Raw genomic sequence first — 18,048 nt, forward strand, 5'->3', positions numbered from 1 at the left:
TATTGGCAGGCTATTCCAGATTTTAGGTGCATAATAGCAGAAGGCCGCCCGTCTCACCACTTCTTTTAAGTTTAGCTCTTGGAATTCTGAGCAGACCCTCATTTGAAGATCTAAGGTTACGATTTGGAGTGTAAGGTGACAGACATTCTGAGATACAGGATGGAGTAGATAATTGAAGGCTTTGTGAACCATAAGCAGGATTTTAACTCTTTTAGGGCTAATTTTTTTTTTTGTTTGTTTCTTATCTCCCAGGGCTGAATATTGTTCCAAAAACTAACATTTTTTTAAAAAAGAACAACAAAGCAATTGTTTAACATATCAAATCAACAAAAAATATTTACTTTTGACAAATGTTACTGTCTTGCATGTTGTATGAGCCTACATACTCTATGATTTCACATACATATCACATACATTTTACACAGCAAAGTCTGATGTCGCTCAAAGCAGCCAATCTCAGTCATTGCCACATTGCACTGCTTACAATACGTGTTGCTTTGGTGCCTACTTTTCAATTGTCTGTTGCTGCACTTTCTCACATATACTCTTAGTGCGTACTATAGAGAGACAAGTCACCCTTTTGCCATCGTGCCATTCCACTGCCACCAAGTTTTCTGCCCGTATGAAAACCGTATTGTCATCTCTTTTCATCTTCTGAAACTTTATGAACTTTATGCATGGCATTATAGCCTGGCTCACCCCATGGGATTTGCTTCTGTTTATTACAGAAGTGAATAAAACTTTGCAGCAGCACGTACCTATCACCATGCTGCATAACCTGTCCAAAGCCACCAGGGGACAAAGCACGTTTGGACCAATGCTCCCTGAAGTTATATCACCAGTTCTGTCCCATCTTTATTTGTAATACCACAGCACGCTTCATCTCGTCTTTTGTTGTGGGTTTACACTTTGAAAAACGAGAATGTGATGCAAACGCAGCCCGTGATTCCAAAAATTTCTCTGCCTACCTGTTTGTCTCGTCAGCATCAGGAGAAAGCAGCCTGAAGTACAGTAGCTGGTGATCTGTCGTGTCCAACAGCAAGCCATGCCGTCTTGTGAAGTCCAGCAGCCAGATCGGCTATCAACGGATCAATGTCTGTGTATTTATCCCACGCGAACCTTGCCGTAGATGCATCGGCTGCATAAAGGCACTCAACTGGCAGCAGATCCGCTGGCGTGGCATCGGCTGGTGTTTGATCAGCTGATGCCAGCTTCTCACTCTCTTGCTCGATCTCCTGATCACTGTCAATAAAATCCGATTCTGAAAAATCAGAGTCCGACTCTGCGATAATGCGCAAAACATTGTCTGCCGAGTGTTTTCTTTTCTGCACTCACTTCGCTCCCTCATCACATATCGATGCCATCTTGCCATTGTTTACATTTCGCAACTCACGCACACGCAAGGATTAGTTGCCGAGTCAACAAGTCTAGCATTCCTCCAAGCACAGAGGGAATGCCTGTGACGTGAGAGTGAGATTTGTCGCCATTAACAGCTGATTATCGCCCTCTATCCCTGGATGTCGACTTTAGTCGACATGCGCCCTCAACCCCTCCTGTCGACATCCGCCCTAAAAGAGTTAAAGTCAATTCTAAATGGCACAGGTAACCAGTGTAGTGTCGCTAAGAATGGGGTGATGTGCTCAGATTTTCTTTTCCTAGTTAAGATTCTAGCAGCTCCATTCTGCACTCATTACAACTGAGTGATGTCTTTTTTGGGTGGTCCTGAGAGGAGTGCGTTACCGTAATCTAGTCAACTGAAAACAAAAGCGTGAACTCATTTTTCAGCATCGTGCAATGTTATCAAAAAGGACAGAGCAGTGCTAGAAAAGGTCCAGAGAAGAGCGACTAGGCTGATTCCAGGACTACAGGGGATGAGTTATGAAGAAAGATTAAAAGAGCTGAGCCTTTACAGTTTAAACAAAAGAAGATTAAGAGGAGATCTGACTGAAGTGTTTAAAATTATGAAGGGAATTAGTCCAGTGGAACGAGACGGTGACTTTAAAATAACTTCATCAAGAACACGGGGACACAGTTGGAAACTTGTGAAGGGGAAATTTCACACAAACATTCGGAAGTTTTTCTTTACACAAAGAACGATAGACACTTGGAATAAGCGACCAAGTAGTGTGGTAGACAATAAGACGTTAGGGACTTTTTTAAAACTCGACTTGATGTTTTTTTGGAAGAAAGAAGTAGATAGGACTGGCGAGCTTTGCTGGGTTGAATGCCCTGTTCTTGTCCAGAGTGTTCCAATGTTATAAGAAGTCTGACTTTTGTTATATTTCACAAGTGAAAAAATGCTGTCCTAGTTATCTGATCAATATGTGATTTAAAGTTTAAGTCAGAGTCAATAATTAACCCTAAGTTCTTTACCTCTGTCTTAACTTTCAAACCTAATGGATCAAGTTTGTTTCTAATACCCGCGTTGTTTCAATTTTTGCCAATCATTTCATGCAAGATGTAATCATCTGAAAGGGGGGCTTGAGTTGCCTTGAAAGCTGGCATGTAAACTTTCATGTTAGCCAATAAAAGGTGTCATTTTGCTTAATCTCTCACTACCTCCATAATGGCCAACACGGTACAACACCCTAGTACTACAAACGATTTATATAACATAACTAAATATTTTATTTACCTTTTTAATTACTTCTGCACAATGTCTAGACCAGTGAGGGCCGCAGTGGCTGCAGATTTTCATTCTAACCCTCGACTTACTTAGTGACCTGTTTTTGCTGCTAATTAACTCCTTTACCTTTCATTTTAACTGACTTGCTTTTGTAATATTTGTTCCCGTGATCGTTCCTCTGAATTGCTTCGTTTCTTTCCTTAAACAGAAATGAAATGTGAAGTGAGTGAGCCAGCAGAAGACCAACTAAGTCAGGGCCTCAAACGACAACCAATTTCACTCCAACCAGTTGCTTAATGAGTCTTGTCGTTAATAAACCCGTTCTTTAATTCCATGGCTTGTTTCTGCTCTCGTGATGCCAATAGCAGACATTTTTGTAATTGCCGATTTTCTCTTTTCTGTTCAAATGTTTTGAGGTCCTGAGCAGATCAACATTCCTGAGACCTTCACCTTTCTTTATGTTCAGCTATTGTATGATGGACACAAGTTTGTTTTGGCTCATTTTGTATCTCATTATTGTTTAACTGCTAATTAAGGAAAAATAAGCAATTAAGGGGTTTGAGTCTTCAAGAGCAAATCAAATAAAATTAATTGAAAAGAAGTTAATTAGCAGGAAAAAACAGGCCACTAATTAAGAAAAGGGTTAAAATGAAAAGCTGTACCACTGGTGCCCTCCAGAACCAGAGTTGGAGACCACCAGTCTAGACGATGTAAATGGAGTGGCAGCATAAACGCCTAAATCCTTTCCAGAGGTCGACACTGGCCATTGTGTACTCACAATTAACTTTCGCTTTTCCTTTTTTCAGTCTCGGAGCGACTTCATCCATGGACATCCAGAAGTCTGCCCCAGCCTGAAAATGCATGATGAGTGTTTGGGAATGGCCATCCTGGATATGCTGAGGATTGCCAAGGAGAGCAAACAGAATCTTCAGGATGTCTGCAAGGAAATCAGGTACGGAGTATACGGCATGTGAGCACGAGAGCCATGATTTTTTTAATCTTAAGCTCGGTTTCAGAAAGCATTTGATAAGGTGCCACATGAGAGGTTGGGCATCAAGTTAAAAGAAGTGGGAGTTCAGGGTGATGTTTTTAGATGGGTGCAGAATTGGCTCAGACACAGGAAGCAGAGGGTGATGGTGTGAGGAACCTCATCAGAATTGGCCAATGTTAAGAGTGGCGGCCAGCAGGGGTCAGTGCTAGTGCTGCTGCTACTGTATATTTAAAAAATATAAATGATTTAGATAGGAATATAAGGAACAAGCTGGTTAAGTTTGCAGATGATACCAAGATAGGTGTATTAGCAGATAATTTGGAATCCGTTATATCATTACAGAAGGACTTGGATAGCATACAGGCTTGGGCAGATTTGTGGCAAATGAAATTTATTGTCAGTAAATGTAAAGTATTACACATAGGAAGTAAAAATATTAGGTTTGAATACACAATGGGCGGTCGGAAAATCGAGAGTACACCTTATGAGAAGGATTTAGGAGTCATAGTGGACTCCAAGCTATCAACTTCCCAACAGTGTTCAGAAGCCATTAAGAAGGCTAACAGAATGTTAGGTTATATAGCGCCTTGATCTGTGGAGTACAAGTCACAGGAGGTTCTGCTCAAGCTTTATAACACACTGGTGAGGCCTCATCTTGAGTACTGTGTGCAGTTTTGGTCTCCAGGCTACAAAAAGGACAAAGCAGCACAAGAAAAGGTCCAGAGAAGAGCGACTAGGCTGATTCCAGGTCTACAGGGGTTGAGTTATGAAGAAAGATGAAAAGAGCTGAGCCTTTACAGTTTAAGTAAAAGAAGATTAAGAGGTGACATGATTGAAGTGTTTAAAATTATGAAGGGAATTAGTACAGTGGATCGAGACTTGTATTTTAAAATGAGTTCATCAAGAACACGCGGACACAGTTGGAAACTTGTTAAGGGTAAATTTCGCACAAACATTAGGAAGTTTTTCTTTACACAAAGAACGATAGACACTTGGAATAAGCTACCAAGTAGTGTGGTAGACAGTAAAACGTTAGGGACTTTCAAAACTCGACTTGATGTTTTCTTGGAGGAAACAAGTGGATAGGACTGGTGAGCTTTGTTGGGCTGAATGGCTTGTTCTCATCTAGATTGTTCCAATGTATTTGAGGGCCCTTCAGAGTCTGAAGAAGGAGCTCAGTGTGACTTCATCACTGATGGAGTCTTCAGTCCGATGTTTCACTTGGAATGAGACGTCACCACAGACATCCTAACCTAAATCTGGTGGCCTGGCTGCTAGAACTGGCCATTTAAATCTAGAAGGGTGAGAGAGTGGTGTCATAAAAGTGACAGCACAGCAGGGTTGCCAGGTCCCCAAAACATGTACAGCCCATGGACCACTTAAAAATAGTGAAATTGTCCCAAAGAATATAGAACCGATGACTGAGGTAAGTAAAATGGCACACTAGAAAGTGGTGGGATGGTGTCAGAGAGAAAAGATGAGGTGCATACCATCAAAGCCCAGGGGTAAGAGTGTGTGTTCCCTCAGACATATTCCAGAGTGATAGAAGAAAAATGTACCATCACACAATTGTGTCCACTTAAAAAACATATACAAGTGCAGAAACAGTGGAAGGGCTGCCAGATGAATAAAACAAATGTTAAAAATACAGTGAAAGACCATTTTTTTCCAACAGACAACAATCAAAAATAGCCCACCTGGCCAATAAAACCACGGACTTAGAAACACTGCAACACAATGAGGGCATCTTAAACACAGTGAAAAGTTTTCATGAACAGGGAATTCCTTATTTTTGTAATTTTATGTAAATTAGATAATTTATGCTAATAATAATCAAACAATTAAAATGGTTGTTATGAGAAATGCTAATTTGTTTCAGTTTAACTGTTTAAATATTCTGAATTATAACAGAAAATGTGTCGTTTTTCACCATCAGAGAGGGATCCACAGAAGGGTAAATCCCTAGTAAAGCATTAAAAAGAACCTCATATTAGTAATCACTGATCTTGAAAGAGTCTAAAACAAAATGTTTATGTCCTTCTGGGAGTGGCTTTTTTAGGGCTAGGACCACCGGTAAAGAATCAAATGTCAAAAAACATTACACATACATAACCAACAAACTTAAAGTAGCGTAAAACAACACTCCACATGCCTATATAACCAAAACCCAGCTGGGCTTTAACATGCTGGTTTATGTCTTTTTGGTTCGTTTTTGAGTCTTGTGTTTATGTTAATATTGTGGATCATTTAGTTTCTATGTATCTAAGCTTATTCTGTTATGTTCCATGTGTTTTGTGAGTGTTTCCCCAAGAGGTGGGGCCACCTGTCCGTCAGCATCAAGGGTCTGCCCTCGGCCCTATAAAGGCTGAGGAAAACCTGTAGTCCCTTGCGGTTCATTAAATATGCTCATGATGTCAGTGAGTTCTAAATTCTATTGCTTTGCTTGAGGTTTATTGTTCTGGATTTCAACCTTTTGCTCTGTTTTTTCAAGTCTTCTTTTGGATTTGTGTATTTGAACATTGTTTGCTGCCAGAATTGTCTATTTCAGGCTTCGTCTTTTTGATCCATGGAGATTTTGCTAAGAAGAGCAAGAAATGTATAGAGCTCCTAGCCGAGGCTCGCCTGGACAGTCCCTCAATGTGGAAATTTATGAGGTGTTTTGGGGTTGTGTTCTCTTTCTTGGCTAGATAGATAGATAGATAGATAGATAGATAGATAGATAGATAGATAGATAGATAGATAGATGTGGATGGCACTATATAATAGATAGATAAATAGATATATGTAAATGGCACAATTTAATAGATAGATAGATAGATAGATATGAAAGGCACCATATAATTAATAGATAGATAGATAGATAGATAGATAGATAGATAGATAGATAGATAGATAGATAGATAGATATGAAAGGCACCATATAATTAATAGATAGATAGATAGATAGATATGAAAGGCACTATATCATAGATAGATAAATAACATAAAATGACAAAAGTAATAGCAAAGGCAACGTAAATACACAAGTAACTCTCCACTCCCTAGGTTGTTTGAAATGAATTGCCAGGAACTATGGAAGACCCTCCCATAAGCAGGGTCATTCCTGGCGGTGATAATCAGGTGGCTCCACCCCTTGGGGAACCACCCACAAAACACATAGGACTTGACCTAGGCCATTCCCCTTTACAAATGAACACAAAGTAAAATGTACATAATAAATTAAATAAACGTTAATACAAATAAATAGCATAATTTTTTCTCTCTATTATATTAAAACAATTTTCCATCGTGTCCACTTTCCACCTTCACACGGCTTGCCCAATCATTACTCCTGCTGTGCACATCCTCTGACACTCTTGGTGCTGCTAACTCAGTTATAAGCCAATTATCTATTCAAGAACATCGAATTTTAGATTACGATAGAAAAACGGAAGCAAGAGCTGATAAGGAACTTTGAAAAAAAGAAAATAAACAAAAATTGCTGCATATAATAAAAATCAAGAAGAAAGAGAATCGTCCAATAAACGAGAAAGAGAAAAATATCCCAAACAATATGCAAGCAGAAATACAAAAAAGCAACGTTTATAGAATTTAAGTTAGAGGATAAAGTAATTCATAATGTTGTTTTTGACGAGGTATTAATATAATTTTATTTTTTATTTACTTTTTATTACGTTTTACATTTTTACTTCTTTTACTTTTTTTACTTTTTACTACCTTGTATTTTTCATTGGTATTTAAAATAGACAGTTGTAGTGAAATACTCAAGTAACAGATTTTCCGTCTTTAATAACTAAACATCAAACCGTCTCCATCCTGCACCCCGCATACTCTTCTATGTACCAGCTCTTTAAATACAATCACTTTCTTTAACAGCGGGGCCGCCTGACGTCCTTTGAGATGCTCAGCTGTAAGACAGCGGGCCCCGGGGGTTGGCGAGTAAAGCGAGCAGGGTGCAGCGCCCCCTCGTTTTATTAATTTTTACTAAAATCAAATAACAATCCATATAATCAGATCAAACTTAACAAAAGCAAAATTCAACCCCCACCCAAAAGCAGTTTCGCTGCCACTTTCACTTTCAGCGGGAGGCGATGCCGCAGCGCGAGGTCCTGGCAGATCAATTCCTTCGCTTGTCTGTTCCAGGTCAGTGATGACCGCGAGGCCGGTCTCGACTTTGATGAAAGTTTAGCTGCTTTATCCTCATCCTTTTCGCTCAGAACCCTTTGTTTGCTGCTCATGCCTATTTTATGCTTATTTCATAGTTGCATATAATGTAAATGCAGGATACCTCGGGAAGATAGTAATGTGTAAAATAAATGCAAAGGACGAGAACATTTAAAAGTGCAAAATGGCATAAAGTTAAACGATACAATCAGGAAACACATCTGTGAGCCCCAGCAAGGGGAGAAGCAGGACACTTGGTTGCTCTCCTCTGCACAGCTGCACATGATACACCAGATGAGGTCTCACCAGTAACATTATATAGTTGGAACAGAGGGTTCTTTGGCCTAAATTCAACAGTTTTTATGATATAACCTAACATTTTAAAGGCTAAGGAAGAACTTCAAAAAAAAAAAAAGCTATTCACGTTCCTCACTCCAGGAACGATCAATGGCAGCTTGGTGCCCCTGACAAATATGTCTACACTAATGAACCTTGCTACCCAGCATTTTAATTCTCTTTGTGCTTTCAGTTACAAGTCCTGCTTGCCCGAGAGCCACCGTCATGAGATCCAAAAGCAACACGCCTTGGCCCGCTATCGTTTTCGCAAAACTCTCAAGCGATATTTGCGCCAGCTAAGCAACTGCCAGGCCGATGAGCTCAGCCTCAAGCTCAAGTACCTCCTCGATCTGGAGATCGTGACTCCTTCGTTTGGCACGGAGCAGTTTCAAGTGTGGAATCCTAACAGCATCCATCAGGGCGACAATGTGGCCTTGCAGCTCATCCAGGTCTCAGGGGAGAGCGGCATACAGTATCGAGCTATGGATGCCAGTGTAAGTCCACCTAAAAGTAAGGATTTTTGATTATTTCTAATGAGTGGAAAGCAATCTCTTTAATGTGCTTCCTTTTCAATGTCTTCTAATGTAGGAGTGGCAGACCTTCTGTGACTTCCAGGAAATAATTGACATTAGTATCAAGCAAGCCAGCCGGGACAGGCTAACTCTGGAAAGCCGGGTTGTCACGGTGACCCGACAGGATAGTAGGTGTCTGGTTAGTAAAATTCCTAAATCAGCATTTTTTTTTTTTGATAATAAGTTAATTCACCACCAGGTGGCACTGAGTTTAATGGTCTTGATGTTTTTCAGTCACACACTCAGCCATGGCATCCGCCAAGCCCTGCTCCACCTGAAACGCTGCCAATCCAGGCTCCACCCGGTGCGGATGCTCTGTACTCCCACAGCTGCCGACTCCAGAGCATAATGGTCGCTCCTGCTCCCAAAGATGCTCCACAGGAGCGACCCACACCCCCCTCCTGAACAATGGCCACATACTCCTCTTAGGGCTGTGGTCTCAAACTGCCTGGTGGCTGCAAGTTTTCATTCTAACCCTTTTCTTAATTAGTGACCCGGTTGTGCTGCTGTTTAATTTCTTTAGAATTCATTTTGGATTGACTTGCTCTTGAAGACTCAAAGTCAAAGCGAACTTTATTGTCATCTCAACCATATACAAGTATACACATAGACGAAACTGCAAAGCTCAGAGTCCACAGTGTAACAACATGAAGTGCAAATAAAAAAAATTAAATTAAATTAAAATTAGAATTAAAATTTAAATTTTAAAATAAAATTAAAACACAAACAAGACAAGAAATTCTGCAACAACAAGATGAACATTGATGCAATGTACAGTACATCCGGAAAGTATTCACAGCACATCACTTTCTCCACATTTTGTTATGTTACAGCCTTATTACAAAATGGATTAAATTAATTTTTTTCCTCAGAATTCTACACACAACACCCCATAATGACAACGTGAAAAAAGTTTACTTGAGATTTCTGCAAATTTATTAAAAATAAAAACATTGAGAAAGCACGTGTACATAAGTATTCACAGCCTTTGCCATGAAGCTCCAAATTGAGCTCAGGTGCCTCCTGTTTCCCCTGATGATCCTTGAGATGTTTCTGCAGCTTCATTGGAGTCCACCTGTGGTAAATTCAGTTGACTGGACATGATTTGGAAAGGCACACACCTGTCTATAGAAGGTCCCACAGTTGACAGTTCATGTCAGAGCACAAACCAAGCATGAAGTCAAAGGAATTGTCTGTAGACCTCCGACACAGGATTGTCTCGAAGCAGAAATCTGGGGAAGGTTACAGAATAATTTCTGCTGCTTTGAAGGTCCCAATGAGCACAGTGGCCTCCATCATCCATAAGTGGAAGAAGTTTGAAACCACCAGGACTCTTCCTAGAGCTGGCCGGCCATCTAAACTGAGCCATCAGGGGAGAAGGGCCTTAGTCAGGGAGGTGACCAAGAACCCGATGGTAACTCTGTCAGAGCTCCAGAGGTCCTCTGTGAAGAGAGGAGAACCTTACAGAAGGACAACCATCTCTGCAGCAATCCACCAATCAGGCCTGTATGGTAGAGTGGCCAGACAGAAGCCACTCCTTAGTAAAACGCACATGGCAGCCCACCTGGAGTTTACCAAATGGCACCTGAAGGACTCTGACCATGAGAAACAAAATTCTCTGGTCTGCTGAGACAAAGATTGAACTCTTCGGTGTGAATGCCAGGCACCATGTTTGGAGGAAACCAGGCACCGCTCATCACCAGGCCAATACCATCCCTACAGTGAAGCATGGTGGTGGCAGCATCATGCTGTGGAGATGGAACTGGGAGACTAGTCAGGATAAAGGGAAAGATGACTGCAGCAACATACAGAGACATCCTGGATGAAAACCTGCTCCAGAGCGCTCTTGACCTCAGACTGGGGCGACGGTTCATCTTTCAGCAGGACAACGACCCTAAGCACACAGCCAAGATATCAGAGGAGTGGCTACAGGACAACTCTGTGAATGTCCTTGAGTGGCCCAGCCAGAGCCCAGACTTGAATCTGATTGAACATCTCTGGAGAGATCTTAAAATGGCTGTGCACCGACGCTTCCCATCCAACCTGATGGAGCTTGAGAGGTGCTGCAAAGAAGACTGGCCAAGGATAGGTGTGCCAAGCTTGTGGCATCATATTCAAAAAGACTTGAGGCTGGAATTGCTGCCAAAGGTGCATCGACAAAGTATTGAGCAAAGGCGGTGAAGACTTATGTACATGGGATTTCTCGTTTTTTTAATTTGCAAAAATCTCAAGTAAACTTTTTTCACTTATTATCATTATGGGATGTTGTGTGTAGAATTCTGAGGATAAAAATGAATTTAATCCATTTTGGAATAAGGCTGTAACATAACAAAATGTGGAAAAAGTGATGCGCTGTGAATACTTTCCGGATGCACTGTATGGTATTACGCAATCTAGATACATAAATATAGTCAATAAATATGTAATATGATAAATAAATAATAGATATAGATAATGCAGAAATGATCAGTGTATAATAATAGATGCTTAAGACGTGTAAACAATGACAGGTCAAAATGTTTCACAGCAAAAGGATATCAAGAGTGTCAAAATACTTAAAGGTCAGTATGAGATTTTCAGTTCTTCTCTGAGGTGTCACCCATTGCATGGCTACACTCGGGTCCCAATCTGGGATCCTGAGTTGGTTCGTCATGTGGTGGGTGTCAGCAGTGTGCAGTGTCAGCACATCCTCCTAACTCCTCTTTGCAGGACAGTGGCTTGCATTATTAAAAGTTCTGTTTTTAGAGGTAGTTGAAGCCGTTTGGAAGATCCCAAGGGGCAGCATGATGTTAAGGAGTCTGACAGCTTGGGGGTAAAAACTATCCTGCAGCCTGGCAGATAAGACACAGACCCCTTAATTGTTTATTTTTCCTTAATTAGCTGTCAAACAATAATGAGATATAAAATGAGCCAAAACATGACTAACAATCTGTGTCCATCATACAATATGTGAAAATAAACAAAGATGAAGGTCTCAGGAGTGTTGATCTGCTCAGATCCCTTAAACATGTTAGCAGTGCTGCTCTTAGAAAAGATAAAAACTGAAATGTCTGCTATGGCACAAAGAAAGCAGCAACAAGCCATGGAATTAATGAACGGGTTTAATTAACAACAAGACTCTGCACCTCATTAAGCAACTGGTTGGAGTGAAATTGGTTGTAGTTTGAGGGCCTGACTGAGTTGGTCTTCTGTTGGCTCCCTCACTTCACATTTCATTTCTGTTTGGATGCTGTTTAAGGAAAGAAATGAAGCAATTCAGAGGAATGATCAAGGGAAATATATCTTAAAAAACAAGTCAATTAAAAAGAAAGGAAAAAGAGTTAACTAGCAGCGAAAACGGGTCACCAATTAAGAAAAGGGTTAGAATGAAAACCTGCAGCCACTGGGGCCCTCCAGGGCCGGAGTTGGGGACCCTTATTCTACAGAAATCCAGATATTTCCAAAGGCTTCACAAACCTTTTCTTGCCACAGTCACTTTAGAGAAGCAGCTCTGTCCACCACAGGAGTGAAGTTGTTAACGGTGATGTTGAGTGCCCCAAGTTAATTAAAATGAAAGGAAAAAGAGTTAACTAGCAGCAAAAATGGGTCACCAATTAAGAAAAGTTTAGAATGAAAACCTGCAGCCACTGCGGCTCTCCAGGACTGAAATTTGAGACCCTGTCTTATAGCTTCACTCCCACCCACCTGCTTCGACTGTATTGTCTGAAAAAGAACCTGTCAGATTGAGAAGCTAGGGATCTGCACTGGCCATCAGAAGGTTGATCTACGGGTTCGAATCCCGTAAATGCCAATAGGGACTCTGCTCTGTTAGGCCCTTGAGCAAGGCCCTTAACCTGAAATTGCTGAATGCTTTGAGTAGTGAGAAAAGCGCTATCTAAATGCAAAGAATTATTATTATAGAGGAAATTAAAAATACAGTATGTACTGAAAAAAATTATGACATTAAAAGCCCCACTCATGAAAATTAATGAGTTACCATAGAGTCAGTCATTATCCAACCCATTATATCCTAACACAGGGTCTGCTAGAGCCAATCCCAGCCAACACAGGAATAAATCCCTGGGCAGGGCACCAGCCCACCACAGGGCACACACACACAGGACAATTTAGGATCGCCAATGCACCTAACCTGCATGTCTTTCGACTGTGGGAGGAATGCCAAGCAGACACGGGGAGAACATGCAAACTCCATGCAGGGAGGACCCGGGAAGCGAACCCAGGTCTCCTAACTGCAAGGCAGCAGTACTACCACTGCGCCACTCCAGAATATAATCTTAATGCTCTAGGCATAGAAAATATTCAGCATTTTTTTGCAGTATGATGTTATTTCATCCACAACGTGACAGCAAAAAACTGTGCGTTTTTTGGGCTTAATACTCTCTATGTCACCAAAAGAGCATAACCGAGTAAGACTCGGGATTTACCATTTTTACATCAAATTCTGAGTCTGAGAGATGCTCGTGGTTAATGTCAAGGAGGTTTTAAAAGGTAGATTTAGTAATAGGCCTAAAATTATCCAAGACAGAAACATCAAGATTACTTTCCTCAAGTATTCACTTAACCACAGCAGTTTCATGGACAATTTCGAGAAAACATATACGAAAGAAACTCATCACTACCGACCACATAATTGGGCTATTTTGAGGTGTTTAATCAATAGGAGGCTCACCTTTGGGGCCAACACGTTCTCGCTGGCTCTACTTCAGTTTCTCTGGTATTGGAGAATCACCGTTCTTTTTTGACTTTGATTGCTCTTTGCGATAGCTTTGGGGAGACTAGCCCACGGAGAACATGACAGTCTGCCACTGTGGATTGTGATGCCTTCACAGATCCAGTAGAACTCTGAGGACCACTTATCCACTTTGATGGGTAGAGGAGATGCCCTTTAGCTCAGTTAGACTGACCTGTATGTGTTTGAGATGTGAGGGTAGGCAGTGTGGTGCAGTGGTTAAGCGTTTGGACTTCAAACCCTAAGATTGTGGGATCACATCCTGCCACAAATACTGTGTGACCATGAGCAAGTCATGTGACCTGCCTGTTCTCCATTTGGAAAGCCAAAAGAAACGTAGTCAATTGTATCGTAGCTGTTCTAAGTCACCTTGGATGAAGGTGCCAGCCAAATCCAGCTGCTGATTACTTATTTAAAGACCCCAAAGTTGTGGCCAGCTCCTCAATATAAATATTTCACCTGCGCTCCTCTGATTGCTCGTGCTTACTCATTGACTGAGACTTATCTTTCGTAGGAGGCTGAGTTCCAGACTCTGAAGGAAGCCTTATCCTTTGTCTCACTCATCGATGGCTACTTCAGACTGATCATGGACTCTCTTCACTACTTCTGCGAGGAGGTCGCTCCACCAAGCATCCTGGAAGACCTGGAGAACTGCTGCCACGGGCCAATCACGTAAGTCACAGACGTCTCCGGTTTGATTTTCATAAACTCAAGAGCTTCCAATGTGTGCTGCAGCAGCAAAGTAAGGAACAGACCAACAAAACCAACCGCAGTTTAGAGTCACCAGTTAAGCCGTGGATACCGGTGGAATGTGAGAGGAAAACCAGGGGACCCAAATAAACATCCACACAGAGAAAGGAAGTTCTGGATTTGTTTATACAAAAACACAATCTACATGCAGCTATCATTCGTTATTATTGAGAGTTTGTTATATATGTGTGTGTGTATGGTGGATACAGAAAGTATTCAGACTCCTTCACTTTTTCACACTTTCTGGTGCTAAAATCATTTAAATTCATTTTTACCTCATCAAGTAACACTCAATAACCCAGAATGAGAACACAGAAACAGGATTTTACATCGTTGTACAAATTGATTAAAGAAAAACGGAAATCTCTTGTTGACACAAGTATTCAGACCCTTTACTCTGTAGTGGCGCTACTGAGGAGTGAAAGACTTCAACTCCCAGCAGTCCCTGCAGTGGCTCTGATTGGTCGTTTGCTGAGGGTGCAGGGGCTGCTGGGGACAAGGAGGCCCGCGCAAGACTTAAAAGGAGCCCAGTTGTACAGAGGAAGAGAGTCTTTTGTTGTTTCCTGTCTGTCTGCCTTCCCATTCAACGCCTGTGGATTCTTGTTCTGGTCCCGAATCATCTCCTGTTCGATGTATGGACAAAAACCTAGCTACCCACTGACCAATTAGGAAAGACCACCTACCAATGAACGCATTGGATTATGATCATATGATTTAAATGCTGCGACTGTGTGATTTAAATGGTGGGTGTTGTTGATTTGTGAAAAAAAAAACAATATTGTGTACGTGAAGCTCAGGAAAAATGAAATCTAAACATTAATCTTAAACATGAAACCACATTCTGGGGGGTGATGTTCTTCTAGTGGTGGCTCTGAGGCTATGGATCTGCCAATTGGAAGGTTGCCGGTTCGAATCCTGTAAGTGCCAATAGGGACTCTGCTGTGTTGGGCCCTGTATTATCGTGGTATTTCCCTCTACTTGCCCTTTATCTGTTTCCTCAAGTCTAAGTGTTCTCGTCAAGTTCGTTATCGGTTGGTCTACTGTTGCACTTTAAGATGAACACACACATATATAGCTATACATATACACACAGACCCTAACCACAACAGTGCCCCATGAATGACACACACACACGCGATTAACCCTTAGCACTTTAAATCACACAACAGCCTGTCACTCAGCACTTCAAGAGACTTACTTATTATCGGCACGAACAACATACGATGTTTTAGTGATATCTCAGACCTAAATATTACTTTTGGTCTACAAGAATACATTTTAACATATAAAGATTCAACACTCTTGACTATAGGCCATTTTTTCAGCCAAGAATGCCTTCTTCTTCTCGTACTGCCCCTTCTATTGAGTGGCGCCCTCACTCTCAGCCTTATAAACCTCGCAGCACAGATATAATGGAAAAAAATCCGGCTGTCACCAGGTGCTCAAAGAAATCTAACTTATTACTTCAATCACTCTAGACATTAAGACAAAGCATAGGAAGTTAAAAACAGCATGGTATTTATTACAAGAATAATAATAATACCACTGGAGCAAAGAATAATAGAAAATAGGTACTGATAGGAAAGTCTGAATATATATAGTCTTTAGGAAAAGCTTATGAAAAAGTTACAGATGACAAGGATGAATGTCCCAGGGAGGTGTTTGATTTAGCAATCGATGTTCTTGATGCCTTTCTGACGACCAGTGCTGTCTTCGTCCGTTCCTCTTCTTCTCCTTCTTCTCTTTGCTTCTCTTCTGCCAAGGCATATTTATTATGAAATGTCATGCCTTGGTTTCACAACACAAGCACCTGATTGGCTGGCTGTCAAAATGGTTGATGAATTAATTCCCCAGGTAATAAAGTTCTTTGATATTGCCTCAGTTTTCCTTTCCCAGGTCGTAAACCCAATTGTTGTCCCAGATGTCCATCCATAAAGTAATCAATAACCTGAGGTATCAGCTCAGTATCCTTTCCCAGGTTGTAATACCAAATTCACACTAAGCTATGAACAACTGTTATAAAAGTAAGGTGTAAGGGAAGAAAACCTGCTAATTCATCTCTTGTCTTCTCTCGAACAAAATACAGTGGAACCTCGAGATACGAGTTTAATTCATTCCAGCACTGAGCTCGTATAACGAATTTCTCATATCTAGAACAAACTTCCCCATTGAAAATAATGGAAATCCAGTTAATCCGTTCCGCACCCCCAAAAATATCAACATAAAAATCAATTTTCCTAACAAATAACACTGATAAATAATATATACAAGTGGAACATCGGTTTGAAAGTAACTTGGTTTAATTCATTCTGACTTGATAAAACGAGCGATGTCTTGCAATATGAGTAGTATGGATACACTCTGTCTGCTGAGCGTCATGTGATCATAACTGAGCTGATGGTTCTTCTCTCTCGTGCGCGTCTCTCTCTCCTTATCTCTCTCGCTCGCGCACGCGTCTCTCTCTCTCTCTCTCTCTCTCTCTCTCTCCTCTTGAGGGTAATCATTTCCTATTCTCCATCTGCATGTCCGCGATATTTTTGGATACGCTTATACGCCGAACTGCTACAGCGAAACAATGAAATCACAAGCGCACAAATGCGTAGATCCTCACGCTACGGGAGAACAAGGAACACTGAGTGAGCTGATGGGCTGGCAGCGTCAGCTTGGGTGAATCCCCGAGTCGAGGCGGATCGGGAAACGCGTCACGCATACCCACAGCCTGGCTCTTGGCTCTTTACGTGAGCCAATGCTCGTATTCAGATCCGAATTTTTCACTCATACTTTCCTCTTATCTTGAATTTCTCGTATACAGAGATGATCGTATCTCGAGGTTCCACTGTATAATGGAAACAAAAATGTACAGATTTCATACACCATAACAGGCCCTTGAGCAAGACCCTCAACCTGCAATTGCTGAGCACTTTATAAATGCAAAGAATTTATTTATTTCTAACTCCAAGGTGTCAATGAGGCACCTGACTGATCCGCTCGCCTTTGCACATAAATGCGTGATCAGCAGAGGACCCAAATAATCCTCGGAGCAAAGCACGCTTGCTCACACCCAGACCCAATCACAGCCTGCAATGACCAGGATGCGATGATATAAAAACTGCGCTGCGTCTCGGACTGCTCATCACAGTGATGTTTTAGAGCTGCCGTGTCAGGCACGAGGGGCCTTGAGTTTGTGCGGGGAACAATGAAATCTGAAACTATCAAGACATTCTGGAGAGAAACTCACTACTCAGTGTCAGAAAGCTCAGTCTCAGTCACAGGTCATGGACCCTCCAACAGGATAAGGAGCCAAAACACACAGCGAAAAGCACCAAGAATTGCCAAAAACAAAACATTGGATTTCACTGAAGTGGCCTTCTAGGAGCCCTGATTTGAATGACAGCAAACGTCAATGGAAAGAACTGAAACATGCAGTCTGGAGAAGACCCCCTTCAAACCTGAACCAGCTGGAGCAGTTTGCTCAGGAAAAGTGGGCCACACGACCAGTGGACATCTCATGGAAAGCTCCAGGAATCGCTTGTGTGCAGGGACTGCAAACTCTAAGGGTTGTGTAACTAAATATCAGCTGAAGGGTCCCCTCATTTGTGTCCACGCCATTTTCATTTGTGTTATTGCATGAAATATTTTGTTGAATCGAAACTCTAAAGTAAAGTCAGATTTGTGTTAATTAAGGAATAAACAAAACTGGGTGCCGAAGACTTCTGTCAGTTTCAAGTCATTTTTGAGACAATTGTGGGTTTTTCTTCTTCATGGAGGGATCCCAACAAGTTTCTCCACGTCTGTATGTTTGTATGCGTTGGGAAAGCCCTAAAAACCCACATTAGAGCCCCAAAAGTTCACATAGAGCTGGGGTCTCCAACACGTCGCT

General features: G+C 41.5%; 1 protein-coding gene across 1 annotated transcript in view; it reads left to right on the forward strand.

Moving 5' to 3' along the window:
• jak3 (Janus kinase 3 (a protein tyrosine kinase, leukocyte)) overlaps positions 1–18,048 on the forward strand; it is a 191,114-nt gene that overhangs the window by 83,963 nt on the left and 89,103 nt on the right. Inside the window, exons 5-8 of the mRNA XM_039767079.1 lie at positions 3,433–3,578; positions 8,311–8,611; positions 8,706–8,828; positions 13,933–14,090. Of these exons, the coding sequence (XP_039623013.1) occupies positions 3,433–3,578; positions 8,311–8,611; positions 8,706–8,828; positions 13,933–14,090 (728 nt within the window). The remainder of the gene's footprint in view (positions 1–3,432; positions 3,579–8,310; positions 8,612–8,705; positions 8,829–13,932; positions 14,091–18,048) is intronic.

Source organism: Polypterus senegalus, chromosome 10 (genome assembly GCF_016835505.1).
Source record: "Polypterus senegalus isolate Bchr_013 chromosome 10, ASM1683550v1, whole genome shotgun sequence".
NCBI classification, from domain to species: Eukaryota; Metazoa; Chordata; class Cladistia; order Polypteriformes; family Polypteridae; genus Polypterus; species Polypterus senegalus.